Source organism: Orcinus orca, chromosome 13 (assembly GCF_937001465.1).
Source record: "Orcinus orca chromosome 13, mOrcOrc1.1, whole genome shotgun sequence".
Taxonomy (NCBI): Eukaryota; Metazoa; Chordata; class Mammalia; order Artiodactyla; family Delphinidae; genus Orcinus; species Orcinus orca.
In genome coordinates, this window is record NC_064571.1 from 60,193,219 (window position 1) to 60,211,297 (window position 18,079).

Consider the following 18,079-nt stretch of genomic DNA (forward strand, 5'->3'; position numbering starts at 1 on the left):
GATCAGATTCCAGACTGAAGCTTTGGCTCTAATGCTGAGAAGAGGCCCTGATCCAGTTGGGCTTTGCCATGAGCTCAGACCCAGGATGACCTATTTCCTGGGGCAGAGATCTGGGTCAGTTTAAGAAATGAGTCACCTTCACATCTGCCTTGAGCTATGAGCAGAGGGTAAGGAATAACGAAAAACTCCTGGCACATGTTATTTCAATTACTTAACTGGGCTTTTATTTCTGTTGTTATTTTTGTTTTTGTTTTGTCTGTTTTGATCAAGAAAAATTCCAGTCCAGGTTTAAACCAAATTCACGGATCTTTTTCTCCAAAGAGATGAACTTTTTAGATCTATGAGCAGATTGCTTTCCTAGAGGTTTTGTCGAGGGCAGGGGCTGGACTCCTCCTAAGGGAGTAATAGCAACTAGAATAAAGCTTCTAAAGAACAGGCCAGTAGGATAGCACTCTGGGCAGTAATCTACCCTGGAAACACAGTGTATGTAACTGCATTTGTTCTGGGTCAACTCGATCCAATCTGGCCCAACCGTGGTCTCACTCTGTATTTGGGAACTAGAGGACAGGGCAATACCCTTTAACTGAGGGCACCTAAGGGGAATTTTAGGCTAGATGTTATATGAAAGGGAATCAGGGAAACACTGTGCTCTGACTTATCAGGGGATAAAAGGTGAATATAACTAGGATTTTGATTGGTAGATTATCTCAGCATCTCTTGATCTCTCACCCAGACTGTATTCAGCCTGCCCTTCTTTACAATCCTTTAGTATTTTGTCTATGTTTCACAGAGCCTACACCCATCAAGGATTAGTTGGGTCTAAAAAGATATCAATTCCCTACAGTGCAGGCCCAAGAGCACCCCCTTGAAATTCTGGCTTCTCAAGAAGATAGGAGGTTCTTGTCTATAGAGACAAGGTTCTTGTCTAACTTGTTTGTCTTTGCAAGATCTCACCTGATAGCAACACGGGGTAGGTGTACTCTATGCCCTGTTTTGTTGGTGTGTTTTATCTGCTTGGTGATGAGAAGATGCTATTTGATCTGATAAACTGTTAGCAGGAATTTTACAGTAGGATCTATGAGATCAGGTTCTTGTCCCTGGCACTTTATGGCAATGGGGGTTCAAGAACACCTCTGATGATCTGATTCAGAGGGGAGCAAATATGTTTTTTGGAGATGTTACTTGATGGAGACCCAGGGGCCAGTTGTAGTTGAGGATTATATAATTATAGATTATAATCTGATCCCCTGGAGTTGGGCAGCACTGTGGCCCTGAGTTTGTTGCCAACTATAAAAAGCTGAATCAAAGTTTGGGCTACGATATAGTGTTGAGATAATAGGTAGTTATAGTCTTCCTGTAGTCAATACTGACCAGACTGCATGTGGAATACTGAGCTCAATGCTTACTGCCAGAGTTTAGAAAGATATTAATACATTACATGTGTCCATATGAGGGGGGTCCAGATGAAATGTATGAAGATCATGATGTATGAGAAAGGCTGAAGGGGATCTGGGAGGATATAACTAAGAGGACACACACTAGCAGGAGAAGAACTATGAACATCAATAGTTAGGTCAGCACTGGCCTCCGTGATGACAAAGCTAATGATACTTTTTTTTTTTTTAGGTATGTGGGCCTCTCACTGTTTTGGCCTCTCCCATTGTGGAGCACAGGCTCCGGATGTGCAGGCCCAGCGGCCATGGCTCACGGGCCCAGCCGCTCCACGGCATGTGGGATCCTCCGGGACCAGGGCACGAACCCGTGTCCCCTGCATCAGCAGGCGGACTCTCAACCACTGCGTAATGATACTTTTATATCTCCCTCCTCAGTCTCTCTTTGGCATTTAACACACTCGCTCATTCTCTTCTTAAAATTCCCTCCTTGTTTGCTTCACTGATATTAATTGTACTAATTCTGTAGATGGTAAAATTGAATTAGAAGGGCAAGAGACTTATCTGTGGAAATACCTGGAAGGATGAAGAGGAATGGCGGAGTAAGCGGGACGAGTCTCAGACTGCACAGCAGCTCTGAGAAAGGCTCAGTGAGGCCACTGAGGAGCTCAGAGCAAAGACTGCTCATTAGACGATACTGCATTACATATTCTCCCATCTTGTCTCCAGTCTTGCCATCTGCCTTCAATTTATTCTCCACCTGCAGCTAGCAGAACATTTCTAAGGCACAAGTAAGATCATGCCACTCCTGTGCTGATAACCCATCAATAGCCCCCTTGTGTTCTCAAAAATCCAAATTATTTAACACAATAGAGCCCAGATTTGGCTGTATGTATGTATTACCAACAGCAAAATATTTTATTCTTTGTTGATTGCAAAAGCCCTTTTATTTATGTTGTAACCCATACGGCAAATCAGGCCCTTACATGCTAATCCATGTCTTTTCAAAAGGACTAGCTTGGCCTTGCCAAAATGGAACAAACAAAACTTTAAAGGCTGTTTCAGCCCTACTCAAACAATGCCCCTTAATGTACTGGTCCCCATTTACCACTCTAGCCTCGTCTGTTATTCACCCCAAACAGAACTACTTTCACTTCTTTGAATGTAAACTTTCTACCCTCAGTATGGAATATACCTTCTTGCCTGGCTAATTCTCTAACTTGTCTTTTAAGTCTCAGCTTAGAGTTTCCTTCCTCTGCGAAGACTTCCATAACCTGCAAAGACTAGATTCATTGCCCTCTTATGTGATCCCGGAAACTACATAATAAAGGGCAGGTGGAATCTTGGTTGTGCATCTACAGAGGGCAGTGAAATATCACTTGGGTGCTAAATATTGGAAATGTAATAAAAGGGACAATGTTTATATATCAGGACTTCTCTCAGGGAATATACTATATTAAATAGAAAGGAATTCTATGATAAATAGTTTGGTGTGGGTGATAGCTTTCCAAAGGGACATGATAGGCAAACATTTTCAATCTAGTCACTATCTTCACCCCCCAGCCCAACCCTAGGCATATGGAAATGTTGATGTCAGTATGGCTGGGAGCAGCACTGATGGCGGGGCAGGGATGTTATAATGCTTGGGGACAGTCCCATGCAAGCAAGGACTACCCAAAATGCTAATGAAACCTCCACTGAGAAACACTGTGCTAGGATGTATGCAAGTCTGGAAGCAGAGCTGAATTGCTCAGAATAACAGAGAGGAAGCTGAGAGCTGACACCTGAGGACTTCCATCTCCACCCACTCCCCATGCAGGGTTCCACCTCATCTGTAAATAAATGTCGAGTACATGCTTTCAAAAATATCCATTTACTATCTTAAAAAAATTAAGAAATTCATTTAAAGAAATTAAAAATATATATATAGGTTGAAAAAGAACCAAATTATTAGCCCGAGTGGCATCTAGTATCTTCTTCTTGCTTTGCTTCTCTGCACCTCAGTACTTATCTCACTGTCAAGAAATTATATGAGAACTTGTCTGTAGCCCCAACTTGAGTTCAGGGACCTACTGCATTGCCAGAACCTAATATATGTTTGGCACCTAACAGATGCTCAGCAAACATTTCTGAACTATGGCTCTCCAAATTTAAAAATTAGCCCCGAACTTTTTTCTAAGTTGCAACCCTAATTTTTATTAGTGATAAATGTAAAATTTATCACTTATTTCACATTTCTATTTGAGCACCTCAAATTTAACAGATACAAAACAGAATCATCTATTTTGGTCCAGTGTTATAACCCTCCCCCAAATAACCCCAGTTCCTCTTATTATGGCAAATGCTATTACCTTTTTGGGATCTTCCCAATAGTCTGAGCCAGAAACCTGCTTGTCATCCATGTCACTGTCCGCTTCCTCACCGTCCAATTATTTCCTAGTTTCCTTCCCTTTTCTCCATCCTAGGCCTCCCTGGCCTTTATTCAAGGTCTCTTATGTTATTGCATTTGCTTCCTAAATCGTATCTCCATCCCCATCCTCATAACTGTCAGCCTTTAAAACATTCTAAAATGTACTCAAAATAACAGTAATTAATACTTTGTGGGATTACTGTGGTGCCAGGTACCGCTGACTTTTACAGGTATTTTCTTTTCGACTCTTCATAATAGCCCCAGTTTGAAATAACTTCCCGAGGTTGTTCAGTAAGGAGACAGAGACAAGATCTGAACCCAGGTAGCCAGGCTCAGAACTGTGTTAGGCTAGGTTATATAACCTCCTGGAACTTTCTGCCATATTGTTTCACAGACACGTCTGAGTCTCATTCTCCTTCCCTGGCAGATGTAATGAGTCTTTTCTGAGTGAAGTCTGGCTCAGTATTCCTTTCCCAGAGCTGGTGGTATACTGAAAATGTGAATGCTGGCTATATGGTCAATAAACCAAAGAAGTGCATCCAGTGGGTTATTAGACAAGAGGTCCTGAAGATGAAACTGAATGCTGGGGTGAAGACCAAGGAATTTTTAAGCCACAGATGCACGAGGGATGGGCTAACAGAAAGGTGGTCTGGATATGGTGGCAACTGTTACTGTCCATCTTAGCCTTACGTGCTCCCTACTGTGTGATGCTTATGTGGCTGGATGCTTTAAGGACCTGGGGCTAAGTGGTCAGCCTGGAGTATACCACCTCCCCCCTGTTTGTCTGGCAAATTCTGACATATTTTTCAAAATTTACTTTAGCATCATTCCTACATCTTCCTGTCTACATTTAGGTCCCTCCTTTGTTTTTCTCACACTGTTTTGTGAGACTGCAAATTCCTTGAGGTCAGGCACCCTGGTTTTTCTTCTTTGTACTCTACACCACTAGAATCTAATAATCACTGACTCCAATTGAGTAACAGGGAGGCAGATTTTGGCTTAGCATAAGAGAAATTCTTTAAAGTATACTTTAACTACAGACTAGTGGCTAAGAGCTTGGCCTTTGTGTCTTACTACCTCTATTCAAATTTCAGCTTTCTGTATTACCTTGAGTAGCTTAATCTGTCTGTGCCTCAAAAAATGGAGATAATAATATCTATGTCATCAAGTTGTTGTGAGAATTAAATGAGATAATACATGGAAAGTACTTGGCTCAGTTCCTGGCACGCTGTAAGCACTTGGTAATTTAGATATTTTTTTATTATTGTTATGATTATTCACTAGCACTATCCTGTACTGAAGCAGGGTACTTCGGAAGCAGTGAGTTCCCTTTCACTGAAGGTATTCAAGCAGCAGTAAATCCAGGAGAGATGCTGTAGAAGCAGTTTAGGACTTCTAAGGATGCTTCTAATCATAGAAGAGGGAAGTTATTTCTCTGATTCAAAGAAAGTGTGATCATTAGTGTTACTTCTAGTGAAGCTGAGGAGTGTTAGAATAGAAAAAAAGACATCAGATTTGGCTGTATGTATGTATTACCAACAGCAAAATATTTTATTCTTTGTTGATTGCAAAAGCCCTTTTATTTATGTTGTAACCCATACGGCAAATCGGGCCCTTACATGCAAATCCATGTCTTTCCAAAAGGACTAGCTTGGCCTTGCCAAAATGGAACAAACAAAACTTTAAAGACTGTTTCAGCCCTACTGAAATGTCTTTTCCCTTTGAAAGAAGTCTATTAGTGATGCAAATGCAAAGTTATCTGCACAGAAGATAATCCTTGCAAACAAAACAGTGAAACCATTAGAACGTTCCTGTGCAGCATTCAATCCTGAGAATTTGGCTTTCCAGCATTAAAAAGGCAGAAAAAGAGAGCAGAACTGGTTCCTATTTGAGATCGTTTATTAGGTCTGCTTATCTGAACCCTGGGCTAATTATCCTCATGTTTGGCTTAAGGAGGCCAAACAATTCTCCAAAAGTGGACAGGCTGAAGGAAGCCTTGCCTCTGGGCAAGTGCCTTAAACAGGCAAAAAAGAGGGTCCTTAGCCATGGAATAATATTTATAGTCAGGAGTTTAATTCTCAAGATACCAGAGTCTTTTAAGGTCGATCCATCTAGAAGAAACCCAATGATAAGCATTCATAGGGCAGCAGTGTAAGTAATATGCTCCTAGTACTGATGCTTTAAAATAATTAAAAACTAGATAATTGAAAGTCTACTTGTATAGGTGAAGAGATGGTCATTTTCCAACATCTTTTAGTCAACAGATAGGGCAAACAACTTCTTCGAGAATTTAGTAAACATGCAATCTTACTGTAGGCAAAGAGATGGAAAAGATAAAAATGTACGTGGCAGTTAACTGTAAATAGTTCGCTTGACTATTATTTGATTATACTTATTTTATATTTAACAAGTTTGATAAGACCTAGTTTTTCGGGGAGCCACGAGGCCTTAGGGAATATTAACGGTCAGAAGGTGTGGTGCCTAAGGGTACTAGGAAACAGCTTCTGAAGCAAAACTCCAAAGCGGTATTGCCGAAGTGGCCATCACCTACCTACTTGATTAAAGCTTTTGGAAATGCCTAGTGGGCAGTTTATTGAAAACAGAAAATTAGCCCTCCATACCCACGGGCTTTCTTGGACAGATAATAAGAGTTGAAGCTGGTGTCCACAAGGCTTGCAATCTGGGTCTGAAGCAGGGTGGGGCTTTGGATAGTTAAGCTGTAGAGCTTGCGGACTATCACAGGTTGACATTTCAGGTATGGGAATGGATCTCGTCCACGCTCCACCCTTCACCCCCACCCCACCTCTCCTTTGCAAGGTTGCTAGACAGCTTGCTGGTCCCCTCCCCCGTCTTTGATAATCCACACGCCTCTGGTGAAGGTCAAGCACTGCTTTAGTTCTGGCCTCTGGCTGCCTCCCACGCCCTCCACGCGGAAGGGCTGGCGGCCGTTTGGCGTGTTTTTCCTCCAGAGCTTCCCATGGCCTACCCACTCCACACGCCTCCCTGGCCGCCCTCCTGACCTGTCCTTTTTTGCACCCTGTCAGGTCAACTCAAAGGGCCCGAGTGTCAGGGGTCGCAGCAAGCACAGCTCACTTTTTTCAGAGGATTTCCTCAGGACAACAACCCCTTCCCCGCAATCCCAGAAAGTCTGTGGGACTCGGCTGTGTCCTATGTATAGTTGCTTCTAAAAAAAAAGTTCGGGACACGGGCCGTCTTGCAAATTAAAACTATACTACCTGCTTAGGATGGGGACCTGATGCGGCGACGTCAGACTTTGTCGCTGGGTAAATGAGAAGCGAATAGGAGCTCCTTTCTGCCTGCCCCCCCTCCGTCGTCCCGGGGGGCAGGCAAGCCTTTTCTGGCACGGCACAGCGGCGGTCGCGCGCGGGTCCCCAGCGCGGGGAAGCCGCGGCCGTTTTGGCCGAATAGGGCCCGGGGACCGGGCCTCGCCAGGCAAGCGCGGGGAGCCGGAGCGCGCACGGGGAGGGCCGCGCGCGGGTCCGGGGAGCGCTCCCTCCGGGCTCGCGGCTGCGCAGTCGGGCGGGAGCCGGGAAAGGGGAGGAGGGTGGAGGAGCCGGAGTAAGGGGAGGGGGAGGAGCGGCGAAGGCGGAAGCCATGTTGGAGTTTCACCCCGAGCGAGGGGCTGCGAGCGTCCTCGGCTCCGTGTGGGTGTGACCCGGGTTCGGCGCCGCGGCGGGCTGCGGGGGGCGGGGACGGTTAGGCAGGTCGTCGTCGTCCGCGGCGGCGGCCGCAGCGTGGAGCCGGGCGATTGTGACCGCCGGGGGAGCAGGGGGCCCGCCGCGGCTCCCACTCTCCGTGTGGCCCCCTGAGCGCCCCCCCTCCCCTGCCCGGGAGGGAGGCTGGGGGCACCCGGGGCCCGCCATGAACCCCTGCTTCGATCTGTCCCGCCGGAACCCTCAGGAGGACTTCGAGCTGATTCAGCGCATCGGCAGCGGCACCTACGGCGACGTCTACAAGGTGAGGGCGAGGGGCCGCGCGCCGCTGAGGCCGTGGGGCGCTGACCCGCCGCGGGGAGGGCGAGGGGCGCCGGCGAGTCGGGGCGCCCGAGTCCGCGCTGCCTGTCGGCGGCAGACGCTGGCGCCCGGGAGCGGTGGGCGAGGAGGAGCGGCGGGTGCCCAGGGCTCCGCGACCGTGCAGAGAACAAAGGGCCAAACGTTTAATCCCGAGATCCCCGGGTCCTTACCTGAGCCTCCCCCGGACGCGCGTTTCCCGGGAAGCGCTGAACGGCGGCGGCAACTCCGCTCCTCACCGCGCGGAGAGGGTCTGCGCGTTTGTTGCATTGGCAGGGTCAGTGCGACGAGCCGGACATCAGGGGTTTGGCTTATGTCAAACCTGCATGCTCTCCACGGACCTGGGATTGTTCGCGGTGGGTTGGCATCTGCTGCCCACCAGGCCCGGCGATAGTCATTTCACTGGGCAGCGTCCATCGACAGCCCCTCAACCTTAAGCCTCCTAGCATCCGCATACCAGTTTCTTTTAATTTTCCAAGTAATGACTTTCTTTTGTAAAAGAGATCTGGTTAGCATGACTTCTTTCTTCCTTCCTCCCTTCCTCCCTTTCTCCCTTTCTTTCTTTTCTTTCTTTCTTTCTTTCTTTCCCTCCTTTCCCTCCCGTCTTTCCTTCTTTTTTTCTTTCGAAAGAGCAACTTTTTCTCCAACTCGAATTGGACCGTGATGCCTTATTAAACTTGTTTTTGTCAGTGACACATAGGATTCAGCTTTTTTATATATATATATAAGTGAATTGAATACTTAGGAAAGGTACTGGTTTGGCAAGGTTAGAATTCAAAGCCCATTAGTAGCATAGCATTCCTGTTGTAGAGGGACCACTTCTAAATGTGGCAGATAAATCATGCTCCTCTGGCCAGCTCAACTCTTGGCCTCACAGAGACTGCCAAGAAGAGCAGGCTTGTGCCAAATGTGGCAGCAGTCTTGATTTGGTTGTGTATCTTCTTACTGGTAACTGAAGTGGAACTCCGCCTGTTTCACATAACACCTGAGGATGCACAAAGAAACTTAACTTTACTTTGGAAAGTTGAGTCTTAACTTTATTTTGCCCACCTTTAAGCAGTAGGTTTTTACTTTTACTTCACTTGTAATGCATATGGTAACTTAGATATTTAATACAGTGCAGCCAGTATTCTGCATTAGTCTTGTTTTGTGGATGATTTGCTTTCCATCGTCAGTTATATCACCACTTTTCTCCATAGACAACACAGGTGTCTATGTTGTCACCTATGTGACACACCTACTGTGTATAAGGTACTGTGCATCTATCTAAGCAGTTGGGTTGTAGCGCTAAAAGAGAGACATGTTCCCAAGTCTTACTTGTTTATATTTTTTGGATAAGAACAACATTAAACAACCATTTAAACAATTATTTTATTGAGTTTTCTTTTGTGCTGCCGAGAGGAGAGGATTAGGATTAGGGTTAGGAGAGTGTATAACAGGAGGACTTCATCTCCGCTGGGGAGTCAGAGGCAATGGGGAGAGGGAATTATGCCAGATAGAGGAAGCATGATCTGTGCAGGCTTGGAGGCCCTAAAGAACAGGGTGAGGATTTGAAAGAAGGCCTATGTGGCCTCAGTAGCCGGAGAGGGAGGATGACCCTAGATCATGCAGGCCTCTTTGGTCTTGTAAGGAGGTGGGACTTCTCTTTAGGACAATAAGGAACAATTGCAGGGTTTTAAGTAGGAGAGTGAAATTAGACTTGGATTTTTACAAGCTTTCAAGCTTTACCTACTGCAGTGTGGGGAGTGGAGATGGGGGTGCAGAGGTAAAGAGCAGTTAGGAGGCCACTGTAAGCATAACCATTACGGTATTGTGCTTGGAATTTGTAGTGATTGTGAAAGTTGAAGTGAGTGAATCCAGGTAGCTTAGAGTTGGTTAAGGGAGTCTGGTTAGGGCTTCCCTGATGGCACAATGGTTAAGAATCCACCTGCCAATGCAGGGGACACAGGTTCAAGCCCTGGTCTGGGAAGATCCCACATGCTGGGAGCAACTAAGCCCATGTGCCACAACTACTAAGCCTGCGCTCTAGAACCCGTGAGCCACAGCTGCTGACCCCACGAGCCACAACTACTGAAGCCCGCGCACCACAACTACTGAAGCCCGCGTGCCTAGAGCCCATGCTCCTCAACAAGAGAAGCCACCGCAATGCGAAGCCTGCGCACCACAACAAAGAGTAGCCCCCGCTCACCACAACTAGAGAAAGCCTGCGCACAGCAACGAAGACCCAACACAACCACAAAATAATAATAATAATAAATAAATAATTTTTTTAAAAAGGGAGTCTGGTTATATTGAGATGAAAAGTTAACTGAAACTTTGCTAATGTGTCAGGCTTAGGTGGCAGTGTAGACAGTAAGTTCTTTTTCAGTTCTTTACAAGAATAATTGGCCATGTATTTACTATATTTAGAAAAAACAGCTGGTAGTTAAGCCACATGATTAAAACATAAAAAAATTAAGGCCTGTAATTTCCTAAGGACATCTAAGTGCAGTGCAGGTATAAGTTGATTAATCTTGTCATCTGTTTAAAATAATGATAATGGAAACTAACATTTATAGAGTGCTTATTACTTGCCAGGCACTGCTCGAAGACTTCTCCATGTATTACCTCAGTCCTTACAATAGCCCAATGAAAGAGATGCTGTTATTAACTCCATTTTGCATCAGAAGAAACTAAGGCACAGGGAAGTTACAGTAACTTGCCAAAGTTCGTAGGTGGCAAAGCCAAAATGTGAACCAGTTTGCTCTAGCTACTGTGTCCTTAACCAGCATATGGGCAGATAATGTATTATCGAATTTCCAGTGGAGAAACGGAGGCACACACTTAGTTTAGCATGTTAGTTGCAGCCACACTCCGAGTTAGAGTGGATCTTTAGGTAGTAGTTAGAATACCTAACTCCTGCTGTGCAGCCAGGCCTCACTGTTTTTGTAGAGTCTGCCAAGTGGACATCAGATAATAGATACTTGATCCCTGCCTGCCAGACTCTTCTAATATCAGGGGCCCAAAGCAGAGAAACTCTGTGTGGTTTTTGGCGTCATATCCCGTTTGCTGAATGACCCAAAGCTTAAACTATTTGTATTTTTGTCTGTATATAATCATGTTCATGCTATAAAGATAACAGATTTTTTTGTATTTTGCTGTTTTCGATTTTCATTATTTTTACAAATGGTGTTGATTAGAGAGTAGTGCCTTAAAGAATTTTTTTCAAAAGCCGGTATATATAATTTGCTCCTTAATTTGTCAGTATTTAGGTGCTAAAAATGGAATGGTCCAATTAAGTAAGTAAGTTAGAGGCCTAATTATTTATAGTCATTCTTAAAAGGTTGGTGTTTTAAGGGATTTTTATTTTGAAAACTATATCCTATGCAGTGTAATAATATGCTTATTATATTTAAGGTGGCGTGGTTTAGTTAAAAAGTACTGAGCTAGGATGTGGAAGATCTAGAATTTATTAGCTCTTTGGCCTTATAAAATCACTTAGCCTCTCAGGGCTGTTTTGTCGTGAAGATATTATTACCATCATATGCCCTTCTGTTTATGGTGTTGACTTGTTTCACTCAACAAATACGTTTTAATTTTTTTGAGGCCCAAAAAATGCAAATATACATTTCCTCTGCACTGTCTTAAAGTACATGAAAATATAGTTTAAAAAGAAAAGGCTTACACACTTTTAAATGTGCTGTAACTCTGGGCTTTGTCTGTCAGATGAAGTATCTGTAGCAGGAGTTACTCAGGGGCTTGGGAGTTGACAGCTAGAAAGGGCTCTGGTTGAGCCGCAGGGGGCCCACGAAACCCTTGGAAATTTATAGGCTTAATGTTGTATGTGTGTGTGTTTTTCTGGAGAGATGGCTTTTGGTATTCATTACATTCTCAAAGAGTTCCATGATCCCAAAAAAGAAGAGAATGAATGAGCTATAGGTTTGTCACTTGAAAGCGATTACTTGGAGAAGCTTGGAGAAGTTAGGTCTTTGTATACCATATCACATTATCAACATTTATCAACATTAGTATGATTTTCACATGCATTATGCTATTTTTTTCTCAGGCAGTTTTCCAGTTTAATTTGTATTATTCCTACCCTTAGAGTCTTCATTTACGGATGTTTTTCTAGATTTATTGCTAGAGAGACGATACTAAAGCTAGAGGTAGGGTAAGGCAGGGTTGTTTTGAAGTACTGGTCTTCATGTGTTTCTCAGGGAGTATCTCATCTGGTCTTGTGGAGTTAGCTTTGTCCCTGTGAATGACTCCCAGATGCCTCCAGCTTGTGCCTTCTGAGTTCTAGCCCATTATCTCCAGCTGACAAATGGAGACAAGGTCAAAAGCCCCAGTAGTGTCAGTTTGTTAAGGCTTGAAGCCTTGGAATCATCTTTTACTTCCAGACTGGACTTCATAAGCATTTTCCAAACTGTGACCAGGGGGCTTCCCCGGCAGTCCAGTGGTTAGAACTCTGCACTTCCACTGCCGGGGGCACGGGTTCGATCCCTGGTCGGGGAACTAAGAAGATCCTGCATGCTGTGGGATGCAGCCAAACAAGCAAACAAACAAAAAACTGTGACCAGGATGCTCCAGGGAAAGCAGTACTATGAGTGTATCAGAGGCCGAGGAGTCCTATGGTAAAGAAACCTGGTAAACTTTGCTTAACCCAGCAAACTCCAAAGTTACTTGATGATGGGATTCTTCTCTGTAATACCGATTGCTTGTCCTTAGAACTGGTGTCTTGCAGAACATGCTTTGGAAATGTTGATATTGATTTTATCTGTGTGTGTTTGGAAGCCATTCCCTCTGAAGCAGAGGCTGTAATGTGGCTAAGCTCCAAGGTAGCACTCACATGGTGATCTATGTAGAGAGACTCTGAAAGCTGACAGGAGAAAAATTGAAGGTTGGACAGTGAAATCAGGAAATTAATTTGTATGTTCAAGTATTTAGTGAATTATATGTTGACTTGTTTGTAACTCTGCGTCTCTCATGGTATTCCGATTAATATCATCAAACACTAATTCTTTCATTATAGTCAGGATTTATAAGAACTTTTCTGGAAAACTCAGTTCTGAAACCTCGCCTCCTATGAGGGACATGAAGACCTTAAGCATTTAGAAAAGAACAGCTGAAGGAAAATAAAACGTGTATCCGGATTATGCCCATTTTTACTTTCATGGAGGACAAAGTCTAGAGGGACCAGAGGAAGTGGTCCTAACTTCAGAATGATTGAGTATTTAAGGTAAATTAAGGTAGAGTTTTCTCGTATCAGTAGATATTTTAGGTGGAAAATGACAGTGGAACAGATTGTGGGATAATTTCTGTAGATACAAACAGCTTACCTGACTTTGATATGGATCTGATTCCCTAAAGGAGGTACTTACCTCCAAGATTTGATTTGTATGTATATTTACTTGTGAAACAACATCTAATTATTTTGTATTGAGAGTGAGTAGTTAGTCATTCTCTCATGAGAGTCCATTTAACATTCATCCTACACTGAATAGCTGTAATATGAAAGGAAAGGTCCTAGGGACTGTGTGTGGAGTAGGAAAAATGACAAGACTTGGTACTTTATTTACAGGGACATAAATTGTAAACCTACTTTTAGCTATCATTGTTTGAGATCAAAACTGTGTTGATTTCCTCTTTTCTAGCACATTAAATCTCCTACTGGCTGAGAGATTGTCTTGACACTCCATAATCTAGACAACCGACTTCTCTGTAGCACAGCACAGTGATTTTTTTTTTAACATCTTTATTGCAGTATAATTGCTTTACAATGGTGTGTTAGTTTCTGCTTTATAACAAAGTGAATCACGTATACATATACATATATCCCCATATCTCCTCCCTCTTGAGTCTCCCTCCCACCCTCCCTATCCCACCGCTCTAAGGTGGTCACAGAGCACGGAGCTGATCTCCCTGTGCTATGCGGCTGCTTCCCAGTAGCTATCTATTTTACATTTGGTAGTATATATTCAGCAGTGTGATTTAAGAGCAGGTTCTGGAGGCAGACTGCCTAGTTTCACCACCCACTAGCCAATTACCTAATCCTTCTCTCTGTGCCTCAGTTTCCTCAGTTGTAAAATGGAGATGCTTAGAAAAGTACTTGGGGGACTTCCCTGGTGGTCCAGTGGGTAAGACTCTGCACTCCCAATGCAGCGGACCTGGGTTTGATCCCTGGTCAGAGAACTACATCCTGCACGCGTGCTGCAACTAAGAGTCTGCATGCTGCAACTAAGAAGCCCGCGTGCCACAACTAAGACCTGGCACAGCCAAAATAAATAAATAAATATTTTAAAAAAAGTACTTGGGACAGTGCCTGTCACATAATACTCAGTAACTGTTAATTGTCGGTAATACTGTTTATTATTATGTATTTCTCCTGCTCCTGTCTTCCTGACCTACTCTGCTCCTCGTGCTGCTGCCTCAGTGGTTTTACACTTGCTGTCTGTGCTCATAACCCCGCCCCCCCGATATCTGTATGGTTTGTTTCTTCATTTCCCTCAGGTCTCAGCTCAAATGTCACCTTTTAATGTGCCTGTTCCTTATCATCCTATAAAAAACAGCTCCTCCCCACTTCTGTCTTTACCAGGGATGGATCCAGATTTTGTAGGCCCTGAACTTTATACAGTAATTTGGGTACCCTCATTGAGAAAACAAATAAATTAGAATAAAAAGTTTGGTGTGAAAGTGAATAATTATTTGGAGTTAGAAAACATGTCCCAACAAAATGCTGTAACCTTAGAGTCAGGTCCCTTTCTTCTGAGGCCTCTTTAGGCATTTGATCAAAAATGCTATCATGTAGTGCTTCCACTGGACTTCTCTTCCCCACCAGAAACATTCTACGTGTCCCAGTAACTTTCAGCACTCATAGAGGCCCCGGGGAAGTGAGGAGGCCTGAACTGTAAGTTTTATTAGCTTTATAAAAAATTCAGCTTTGCCTCCTACTCTCCCTAATTTTCACTGTGGCATGTATCACCTTATATTTATTTGTTTATTGCCTTTCTTTTCCCACTAGAGTGTAAGTCCGGGAAGCTGGTGGTTTTGTTTTGTTCATGGCTGTATCCCCAGAACATAGAAAAGTGCCTAACACATATTTAGACTCTCAGTAGATATTTGTGGAATAAATGAATGAACTGGCATGAGAGGAACAAACCGTGTGCTACTACCTAAGTTTAGAGGAAGGAGATCATTATTTCTGGTTGGGAGAAATCATAGCAGGTTTTAAAGTGGAGATGACATTGGGCTTGACCTAGATCTCTGGCCATAGTGGGTATAGAATGAATTAAACATTGTGGTTTATTATTAGGCCTAAACTAAATCAGTAGGTTTAATGTATCTTCTGCATAATAAGCAATGTTCTTAACTTACATGCATATGAGAATACTCTGTCATTTTAAAGTAAAGACATTTAGTGACTAGTGAATATATATAGCTATTACATACTGGTTTTTGTTTTTCGAAAATATGATTAAATTGGACTTCTAATCAGGAAGAGGACTTTGTTCACCAATACCAAAAGGCCTTAGATTTGAGAGATGAAATCATGTTTGTTTTCCACTTTTGTTTTTTACAGTTTTTTTGGTTCTGGAAGATGCCATGTTTCAGAGTTCCAGTTGCCTTGACCTGAGATTTTAGGTTTGGATTCCTAATGTGACAGTGTATCACCTCCCTTAGTCCTTAAAGTCTATTGGAAAAATCTTAGATTTGACCGTAAATTTAGGTATGTCCAAAGAAGACATTTATTTAGTTTGTTTAAACTCTTCTTAGAAACTTGAGATGGTAAGAACATTCTTTCTGTATAAATCATCCACCTTCTGCTCAAAGAATCTTCTCTTCATTGCCTATAAACTAAAGTACACACCTTTTTTTTTAAATTGAAGTATAGTTTCTGTACAATATTATGTAAGTTACAGGTATACAGTATACTGATTCAAAATTTTTAAAGCTTATACTCCATTGGTAGTTTAAGCCTGACATTCAAGGCATTGTCCTTTTTGCTCTCTGGGCCCTTACGATGAGAAAGTTTAGATTGGAGGAGGCAGAGAGAGAGGAGGAAAGCAGAGGAGGGAATAGGGGCTGGGGGTGCTTTCCAGGTGAGCATTTAACCACAGGAGTAAAGGGTTAGAGACTGAAAGGGAGGATTAAGTAACATGGAGACTTGTGTTGGGGAGCATGGAGAAGTAAAATTTGCTAGATAAGGCAGGGCCAATTTATAAAGTTCTTGAAAGCCAGGTAAAATTGTGTAGATAGGAAGTGACAGGATGTTGGGAACACTAAGGCTTTTGTGCAAGAAGTAATAATGTTGAAAGTGCCCAGGATTATTCTGGCAATCGTAATGAGAGTGGATCAGAGAGGAAGGACAGAAATATCTGTAAAATAGAGTCTGTTTCAGAATCCTTTTGTACTCTTAAAAATTATTGAGAACACCAAAGTTGTTTATGTTAATTATATCTATTACTATTGACTATATTAGCAATTATACCTGAGGAATTTTTTAAAATATTAATTTATTAAAAAGAAAAATAAACCTATTACATGTTAACATAAATGACATTTTCATGAAAAATAACTATTTTCCAAACAAAAATTGAGTGAAGGGAGTGGGATTGTTGTACATTTTGCAAATGTCTTTAATATTTGGTTAAATAGAAGACAGCTGTTTCTCAGATGTGTTTCTTCATTCATCCTATTGGGATATTTTGTTTCGGTTGACATGTGAAGAAAATCTGGTCTCTCACATGTATTTATTTGGAAAAGGAGAATATTTTAATAGCCTTTTCAGGTAATTGTGGGTATTTTCCTCTTCTACATCTCCACAACTTGACAATTAAAAGTTAGTTGCAGGGCTTCCCTGGTGGCACAGTGGTTGAGAGTCCGCCTGCCGATGCAGGGGACACGGGTTCGTGCCCCGGTCCGGGAAGGTCCCACATGCCACGGAGCGGCTAGGCCTGTGAGCCATGGCTGCTGACCCTGCACATCCGGAGCCTGTGCTCTGCAGTGGGAGAGGCCACAACAGTGAGAGACCCGTGTACTGCAAAAAAAAAAAAAAAAAAAAAAGTTAGTTGCAGAGAGAAGATGGCGGAAGAGTAAGAGAGAGAAGATGGCCGAAGACTAAGATGCGAAGATCACCTTCCTCCCCACAGATACATCAGAAATACATCTACACGTGGAACTGCTCCTATAGAACACCCATTGAACGCTGGCAGAAGACCTCAGACCTACCGAAAGGCAAGAAACTCCCCACGTACCTGGGTAGGGCAAAAGAAAAAAGGAAAAACAGAGACAAAAGAATAGGGAAGGGACCTGCACCAGTGGGAGGGAGCTGTGAAGGAGGAAAGGTTTCCACACACTAGGAAGCCCCTTCACTGGGGGAGAGATGGGGTGGCGGGGGAGAAGCTTCGGAGCCACGGAGGAGAGCGCAGCAACAGGGGTGCGGAGGGCAAAGCGGAGAGATTCCCACACAGAGGATCGGTGCTGACCAGCACTCACCAGCCCAAGAGTCTTGTCTGCTCAGCCGCTGGGGCGGTTGGGAGCAGGGAGTTGAGGCTCAGGCTTTGGTCGGAGCGCAGGGAGAGGACTGGGGTTGGCGGCGTGAACACAGCCTGAAGGGGTTAGTGCGCCACGGCTAGCCGGGAGGGAGTCTGGGAAAAAGTTTGGAGCTGCCGAACAGGCAAGAGACTTTTTCTTGCCTCTTTGTTTCCTGGGGCATGAGGAGAGGGGATTAAGAGCACTGCTTAAAGGAGCTCCAGAGACGGGTGTGAGCCGCGGCTAAAAGCGCGGACCACAGAGACGGGCATGAGACACTAAGGCTGCTGCTGCCACCAACAAGAAGCCTGTGTGCGAGCACAGGTCACTATCCACACCCCCCTTCCGGGGAGGCTGTGCAGCCCGCCACTGCCAGGGTCCCGGGATCCAGGGACAACTTTCCCGGGAGAACGCACGTTGCACCTCAGGCTGGTGCAACGTCACGACGGCCTCTGAAGCCACAGGCTCGCCCTGCATCTGTACCCCTCCCTCCCCCCGGCCTGAGTGCGCCAGAGCCGCCAAATCAGCTGTTCCTTTAACCCCGTCCTGTCTGAGCGAAGAACAGACGCCCTCTGGCGACCTACACGCAGAGGCGGGGTCAAATCCAAAGCTGAACCCTGGGAACTGTGTGAACAAAGAAGAGAAAGGGAAATAGCTCCCAGCAGCCTCAAAAGCAGCAGATTAAAACTCCACAATCAACTTGATGTACCCTGCATCTGTGGAATACCTGAATAGAG

The 18,079-nt window shown here is 44.1% G+C and overlaps 1 protein-coding gene and 1 long non-coding RNA gene across 7 annotated transcripts in view; one reads left to right on the plus strand and one right to left on the minus strand.

Annotated features, from left to right (window-relative positions):
* LOC125960792 (uncharacterized) overlaps nt 1-7,316 on the minus strand; it is a 143,838-nt gene extending 136,522 nt beyond the window's left edge. For all 3 annotated transcript variants that reach the window (XR_007470801.1, XR_007470800.1, XR_007470802.1), the window contains exon 1: nt 7,038-7,316. This is a non-coding gene — a long non-coding RNA (uncharacterized LOC125960792). The remainder of the gene's footprint in view (nt 1-7,037) is intronic.
* Nucleotides 7,317-7,501: 185 nt separating this feature from the next.
* The window catches only part of MAP4K3 (mitogen-activated protein kinase kinase kinase kinase 3), a 189,864-nt gene continuing 179,286 nt past the window's right edge, over nt 7,502-18,079 (plus strand). For all 4 annotated transcript variants that reach the window (XM_049695821.1, XM_004265028.3, XM_049695822.1 and 1 more), the window contains exon 1: nt 7,502-7,779. In XM_049695821.1, coding sequence (XP_049551778.1) covers nt 7,684-7,779 — 96 coding nt within the window. In that variant the 5' untranslated portion in view covers nt 7,502-7,683. The remainder of the gene's footprint in view (nt 7,780-18,079) is intronic.